Source organism: Rhamphochromis sp. 'chilingali', assembly GCF_963969265.1.
Source record: "Rhamphochromis sp. 'chilingali' genome assembly, chromosome: 13".
NCBI classification, from domain to species: Eukaryota; Metazoa; Chordata; class Actinopteri; order Cichliformes; family Cichlidae; genus Rhamphochromis; species Rhamphochromis sp. 'chilingali'.
Genome location: NC_137940.1, coordinates 26144598 through 26152729, shown reverse-complemented (window position 1 = coordinate 26152729; position 8132 = coordinate 26144598). Strand labels below are relative to the sequence as shown.

The following is an 8132-nucleotide window of genomic DNA, read 5'->3' as shown; positions in this document are numbered from 1 at the left end:
CTTGTCATAATAGAAATAAAAGGTTTAAGAGTGAGCCTATGTGCACAACAGCGAAGCCTTGAACCTAAAACAGCTACATTGAATTCACCCACCATTAATGTCATTATATTGTTGCTTTTCCCATTGTGGTGCTCCCAAAAGGGTATATTGTTTGCAAGTTGCTTGCAGATCTACCTGAAAGCAGGACTGACGAAAAGAAAAACCCCTTCACTTTGGATCAAACACCACATGCAGTCACTGGCCACTTTATTAGGTACACATTGCTTGCACTGGGTTAAATCCCCATTTACATTTAGAGTTGCCTTAATTCTTTTTGGCATGGATTCCCTAATATTTTGGTCCATACTGACACGTGTCAATGTGAATCTCCTGTTCCACCACATGCCATATGAGCTCTGTTGGATTGATTTAGTGACTGGAGGCCGTTCGACTACATTGAACTCGTTGTGTTCAAGAAACCAGTTTGAGATGATTTGAGTTTTGTGACATGGTTAACCTGCTAAAAGCAGCCATCAGATGATGGGTGCACTGTGGTCACAAAGGGATAGACCTGGTCAGCAACAGTACTCAGGCAGGCTGTGGGATATAAATGATGTTCAGCTAGGACTGAGAGCCCAAAGTGTGCGAAAAATATCCATCACACCATTACACCACAACCTTTGATGGCAGTATGGATTCATGCTTTCATGTTGTGATGCTGCCAAATTCTGACCCTACTATCAGACCAGGGAGCGTTTTTCAAATCTTCTGTTGTCCAGTTTTGGGGAGCACATTTGATCTGTAGGTTCAGTTTCCTGTTTTTAGCTGTCAGGAGTGACACAAGCTGTGGTCTTCTACTGCTGCAACTCATCTGGTTTTATGTGTTATAGATTCATAGATGCTCTTTTGCATAACTTAGTTGTTAAGAGTGGTTATTGGAGTTACTCTTGCTCGAAGCAGTTTCGGCAGCAAGCAGCAGGATAGATGCACTTATTCTTCTGCAGGTACCCCTTATTCTCCTGGTTGCTGAATGTAGTTCTTTATACATCCAACTATATCAAAGGATTATGTCTCTTTTTCTTTTTCTTTTTTTTCTTTTTTTTTTTTTTACATTTTTGAGGTCAGAATTAGGAGGATTTGGGAAGGGAAAGATCTGTAATGAATAGTGGTGAATGTTGAACCACATTCATCAAAGACATTAATATTTAAGTGAGAAGATTTCATTTGTTTTGGGAGAGAAAGGGGAAACCGCCTCATTTGAATTTTTTTTTTACTAAACTATCCACTAAAAGAGGGAAAAGGAGCGACTCAGGAACAAACTGATTCAATAAAAAAGTTTGGGAAGGTTGTGCGAGGGTGGCTGAAGGGAGTTGACTTTCCTGATTAAATATCCACTTTGATTTAATTATAGTGTTGTGTAGCTATCAGAGTGATTGCTGTCAGCCCTGAGTCATTATTCAATGGTCTCATTATTAAGCAAACAAAAGCATCTTCAGGCTTTATGGAGTACCACAGACGATTTACTTGCTTAGCTAAACGATAACGTTTATTAATACATAAAAAATCTCTGTGACGTGTGTTGAACACATATCCCCTGTCGTGAAGGATCGATGATGCTTCTTAGTGAGGGAAATGAGGGTACGCCGCCACAACAAACACCTAAGCGAAATGGAGGCAACAGCTTGACCATTTTGGTGAAATCCACAAAATATCTCATAAATCACTCACAGGTGCGGCTGTTAGCAGAAACTGCTGAGGATGCAGAGATCAATATGCAGACAAATCCTCCCTGAGTTAACTGTTCTTTTGTCATGGCATCACATCGTCTGCCAATTCAGCACAAGGAGCCTGTTGAGTTGGGTTTTTTTTTTTTTTTAATTCTGAATTCGTACTTTTTGAGCAACAGTAAGCACATTTTTCCCTTTCCCGCCTAAGTACGCTTATCCTCTGCCTCACTCTCCCATGGGTGTGTGAGCCACTGCTCTGCCCATTTTAAATCAGCGGAGCATCAAACACACGCAGAGTACACCTAACAGCCTCAGACGGCCATCAGTGTTATGAGAATTGACAGACGTACACAGATAATCCAACCGTCGCAGAAGGTCAAACTAATTTATTTGATGTAGTCATTTTTGTTCCTAGTTTTCAGGATCAGTGTAGATGTCTGTTGCATAGATGTGATTGGAATGATGAAATGGGCAGTACAAGGAAGGGGGGGGAAAGGTTCTGATTCATGCACAAATACTGTATTTATATTAACAGAGTCATTTTCAGTCACTGGCATGGTTCAGTAGGAGTTAGTAACTCCAAATATTTAGATGTGGTTCTGCACTGGAGCGTTTTATGTTGGATATAATTTAGTCTGGACTCCACAGGACTCTGGTGTTAGGCAGCATATTGCTGTTGCATATTTCAGTGAAGATGAACAGCAAATGGAGCCGGGACCGCTCCATCAACTCATTTCATTGGCAGACAGCACTGCCACATTACCTCCATATCCTGTGGTGGCCCACATAACAGGAGTTGTCCAATCCAGACTGCTGCGTGAGGCTGCTGCGCAGAAAGCCAGCTGGAGACCAAAGGCCCTCGGGGAAATTACTGCCAGATTGCTTGGAAAGAGGCAAAATTGGACTGCTTATTTGTCAGTGAAGGGTCTGTGTGGTGGACACAGCCGAAATTGAAAAGACAGGGAGAGAGATTAGGTAGCCTGTTGACTACACGAGTCTGTGCTACCTACTGGCGTCTTTAAACTTTGGTGATTACTCAGTAAGAAATATGTCTAAAAGCTGGGAAGTGCAATTATAATTTCAGATGACATTTTTTTTCTACGTGACTTTAATGATGATGAAGCCCCATAACAGTCTAGTCTGTGCAGTGGGATAATTTCAACATACCAGAAAGCTAAGGGTCAATTCTTTGAATGGAACATTTTCTCACTGGTTCAATAAAAGGAAAGGTTGATCTGGGCTTTTTAATATGGTGTGTTATTCTGCTAGAAGCAGCCATCAGAAGAGCGGTACACTCTGGCCACAAAGGGATGGACATCAGCAGCAATGCTCAGGCAGATTTTGGTTTTTAATTCAATTCAATTCAATTTTATTTATATAGCGCCAAATCACAACAAAAGTTGACTCAAGGCGCTTCAAAATGATGATAAATGATGCTCGGCTGGAACCAAGTGCACACAGTGGACCAGTGTGCAGGGAAACATCCCTCACACCATTACCCCACCACCACCAGCAGCAGCAGCCTTAAACATTGATGCATGTCAGTATGGATTTGTATTTTCATGTTGTTTAAACCTAATTCTGACCCTTCCATCTGAGTTTGCAAAATTTGAGATTCATCAGAGCAAGCAAGTCTTCTGTTGTCCAATTCTGGTGAGCAACCTATAGCTTCAAGTTTCCTGTTCTTAACTGACAGAAGTGGCACTCAGTGTGGTGCACATGTTCTGTGTTCAGAGATGCTCTTCTGCATACGTTGGTTGCAACACTGTATGCGGAGGAGCTACTTATGGCTTTCTATCAGCTCAAAACAGTCTAGATATTCTCTCTGACATCTGGCCTCAACAAGGCATTCTCACCCAGGGAACAGCTGGATACTATCTCAGAGTTTTGAAACCTGCAAAATGCACTTGTGATATTGTATAGATGCATGCCTTTACACTATAAAATAGATGATTCAGTAAATACCACATCTATTTGTGACCATGCACTCTGTGTCTTACTTTAGTAAAACCCTGTGTGATATGGGCTGCTGGTGGGTTCTAGTTTCAGTTTCATAGCCGTGCAAGCCGCATGGTCACATCACAGTAACTCAGATCTTAGCTGAGCACAGAGAAGCTTTCCACCTTGCAGAAGAGCAACAGTGAGCCAAACTGTGCTTGTAAATCATTGTGCACAGCGAGGTTCAAATGTGCAGATTTCTGAGTGAAAAGGTATTTAGACTACAGCGCACTATCTCCAATAACAACCCTTTATATCTTTATAATCAGAATTTAAGTTGTTATCAGTGTTTAGGGAAACTGTTTCTTTTAGAGTGCTCACTAGATGTCGCTGTTATCCCACCCCTCTCGCGCAAAGTGACCACACTGATCACTGCGAGCGGTGCCAAAAATTATGGCATCAAACAATATAAGAATTTTCTAAGAAAGCGCGAGGGTTTGAATGTGACCCTGGCAAATATAAGGTTCGGGCAGTGGTGCAGTTTGGTGTTTAGATGGCTTTTAGTCAGGTCTAGCTCACTGATAAAAACCGACCCATTAATAGACCATTATAGGACAAATTGGAGTCAAATCGCACAATCATAACCGCGACTCCACTGGGAGAATCACGGAAAGGTGCTGTCGGCTTGTTCTTGGAAGACTGGGTGTTTTTGAGCTGAATCACGGCAGAGGCGCGTCACCGTGGGGCGTGGTTAAGCGTAAGAGATAAACGTCGTGTCCACCGTTACGATGCAGTTAAGTTACAGTTTGGCACGAGACGACACCGGAGCGGAGAGTCTGAGCAGCTAACCAGCGCGCGTAAAGGGATGGAGACGAATGAGATCTTTTTAATAACTGTCATAGCCTCTCACTACATTTGGAACTTCGTCTTCTTCGCGTGGATTTTAACAACAATAGAACCTTTAGAGCCGGACTGCTATAAAACGCATTGTTGAAGTTCTGATCCTGTTTGCGCCAGGACACCCAAACGAGATTAGACGAAGAGAAGTCGTAATGAGTAGTTGTGCAAATGGTGCATTTTCTGACCAGAGAGCTGGTACGGAAAGCAGAATTTCATGCTCAAGCTACACGTCTACCTGCGCGTAAAGGACATGGACACAACGGCTCCAGTCACCGCTTCCTGAATCCCTGCGCTATGTTATAGTAAGTAAATGAAAAAGCTGTAGTTAGATTAGAAGCAGTGTGGCAGCTTAAAGCATTTATGCGAGCTTTTTTTCTTATTTTTACGCGCTGACAAATAGTGCAGCGTTCCAATAGCACAGGACCTGAAATTTGGCAGCCAAGCAGCCCACACCATTGACCGTGAAAGGCTTGGAAACAGTTCCAGTGCTGATCCCGATTTGAACTATAACTAAAACAAGTTAAAACAAGTAAAACAAAGTTGCATCTAAGTGGACGAGCGTGGCAGGAGGCGAACATGGCTTTGCCAGATAGTGGCATATCTGCAGAGGAGATACCCTTTCCAGAGATCATAGAGCTCAATGTCGGTGGGCAGGTGTACATAACCCGCTACTCTACACTCACAAGCGTGCCAGACTCTCTGCTGTGGGAGATGTTTACTCAAAAGTCAGCCAAAGGACTGGCCAGGGACACAAAGGGGCGCTTCTTTGTAGACCGTGATGGTTTCCTGTTTCGTTACATCCTGGACTACATGCGTGACCAGCAGCTGGTCCTTCCAGACCACTTCCCAGAGCGCGGTCGTTTGCAGAGAGAGGCTGAGTTCTTCAACCTGCCAGAGCTCGTCAGGCTTCTGGCACCCAAAATCAGCAAACAGAACTCCCTTGGTGATGAGGGATGTCCTAGTGACACAGAGGACTCCTCACCTGGGACTGACACCTCCCGTAACCTCGGCTCTCTGGGTGCTGCTGCTGCTGCCTGTGCCAGCCTGGTGCCCGGCGCCATGGATGGCAAACGTTCTGGGTTCATCACTATTGGCTACCGAGGCTCCTACACCTTGGGGCGCGACAGCCACACGGATGCCAAATTTCGCCGAGTGGCACGGATCATGGTGTGTGGGAAGACCTCCCTGGCTAAAGAGGTGTTTGGGGAAACGCTGAACGAGAGCCGGGACCCGGATCGCCCCCCTGAGCGCTATACATCCCGCTACTATCTCAAGTTCACCTTCCTGGAGCAGGCTTTTGACAAGCTGGCAGATGCAGGCTTTCACATGGTGGCCTGCAATTCCACAGGAACCTGTGCCTTTGCCCACGAGCAGACGGACGACAAGATCTGGACCAGCTACACTGAATATGTGTTCTACCGTGAGTGAGACTATCGGCTTTGTTTCCCCGGTCCCCTCACCCTGTATCCAAGAACCCCCCTCCCCCTCCAGCCTCCAGCCATCCTGTCTTTCTCTCTCTGATGGCTTCTGAACCAGTAGATGTACTGTAGATGTTGTGCCCTTCCATCTCTCTTTACAGCCTCCAGCTTTTATCCTGTGAACAGTACCTGGCTGCTGCTCTGACTCTTCATACCTTCTCTGCAGATCGAACCTGCAGCCTTCCCCTTCAACCCCGAATTCACCCCCCCCCCCCCCCCCCCCCCCCCCCCCCCATCATCAGGCCAAGCTTTTGCCCTTGCTTAAGCCGCCGCCTCTCCATCTAGTTGTAGTCCCCAGCCCTGAACCACAGCAACCCCACAGCCTTTCCTGCAGAGACTGATACCTTCTATTCCCTTTTTGTACTCTCTATATAGTGCATATGCCTTGGTTAAAGCACAATACTGTATCCAAGAGCTAATTTTGTTGAATAAAAAACACCAGTGTGTCTATATGACTACTGAACCAGTCATAAGGGCATAAGGGAAAGGGCTTCAAAGAGTTGCCGTGATGTACAGTGCTATATTTTGCCTGCTTACTCAAGCAGATCGGACTGTCTCCTGCTCCTTTGAACTAAATTACCAAATAATTGGACATCTTATCAGCCTTGAGGGACGTGAGAAACCCCAACACATGCACACACATACACACACACACGCACACAAAGGAAGTGTAATCTAATTTCCTTTAGTTTTTATTAAATGTGTCCAGTACCATGTCCGTGTGGTTTGGGAACGTGCCATAGTTAATCTGTTCTACTGCTTTGGAGTGAATAGAAAAGAAAAGACTGCAGTGAAGTTATTTTTTCAGAAAAAGCAGATTGAAGTTGTGCGGAGGTCTCCCCCCCCCCCAAAAAAAGAAAGAAAGAAAGAAAACGGGTTGTGTGGCAAATGTTGAAAAACTATTAAAGCTCAAATATCAAGAGATCTTAGAGACAGACAATGAGAGAGGGGGGAAAAGGTGTGTGTATTGACTGTGCAGTGGAGCTTTCAGTATTTTAATCACCCACACTGATAGGGCAGAGAAGATGGAAGGTGTTGCATCAATTACATCTTAAAGATAATTATTTTCCACAGCCGGTCACATGTCAGAATGGGCTTACACATTGCTTCCTGTTATTTGCGTAAGAAGAAATCAGCAGTCATCACAGCAGATCTTTGGATGTCCCGTAATCAACAATGTTATTCTTAATAACATGAAAAAGAGGTTTTTAATCTCAATGGGATCTTCCTGGTTAAATAAAGGTTAATAAATAATACTCAGTATTAGCTGAAGCGGCTGCGTATTTGACTATAGCTCACTCCTTCTGTACCAGTGAGAAAGGGTAGGATTTGCTGTAGCCAGCCAAAGCCCAGTGTTTTCTCACCACTGTAGCAATGGCAGCTTATAGCGAGCGCGTGTAACTTTCAGTAACTCACAGTCGGCTCAAAAAGGAGCACAAGATCCAGATACAGCCTCAGGACGGGTCTGCACATCATATACCTCAGACTAACATAAACGTGGGACACTTAAATCCAACAAAGGATTCATCAGATTACAGGAAAATGCAGAAATGGCTCAAAATGAGGACAAATAAGAGGTTTCGTTTAAAACTGTTCGGGGAACAGGCAGCGCAAGGCAAAGTTCACCCATGCGGCAAGGTGTCGACTTTTTAGTGTGTCTGACAGTTGTAATAAATGTATTCTGAAATGTCTAGAAATTGCAATATTGTGTTTCAGTGTGATGAAGTGTTGTTGACATCCGAGTCAGTCTGTTAGACCCTGCTGCAGTGTGTCGCTGCAGGCATAGACAACACTGATATTAAAAGTGTTCCACCAAACGCAAATTGATTTGTCAAATAAAATATGCTTTCTTTCTATCCTGCTTGTATTTCCATTCCTAACCCCCAAAAAGGGGGGTTATTTCTTTTTTTCTTTTTTTCTTTTTGAATACCAGGGAGCACAAAGTATGATGAAAATAGCACATTCCCATTACCGCAGTTTCACATTTTAATTTTCGGTGACAATGCAAGTCAATCACAAGTAAAGCCGTTCAAATTTTCATCTCAGCGTTTCCCATCAGAGGAAATGTCCTTGGACACAAACTCTCCTCCGTATGAAATTTTCAGCCCTC

The 8132-nt window shown here is 44.1% G+C and overlaps 1 protein-coding gene across 1 annotated transcript; it reads left to right on the top strand.

The window, feature by feature from the left end:
- The first annotated feature begins 4410 nt into the window (after positions 1-4410).
- Positions 4411-6243, top strand: LOC308408711 (BTB/POZ domain-containing protein KCTD12-like). The gene has a single exon (XM_080901099.1). It carries the CDS (start codon positions 5121-5123, stop codon positions 5970-5972), a length of 852 nt encoding a protein of 283 aa, XP_080757225.1. The 5' UTR covers positions 4411-5120; the 3' UTR covers positions 5973-6243.
- Positions 6244-8132: the final 1889 nt, after the last annotated feature.

Bases quoted from the DNA above. Each gene is read 5' to 3' on its own strand.
- LOC308408711 (XM_080901099.1), top strand. From the start codon at position 5,121: ATGGCTTTGCCAGATAGTGGCATATCTGCAGAGGAGATACCCTTTCCA.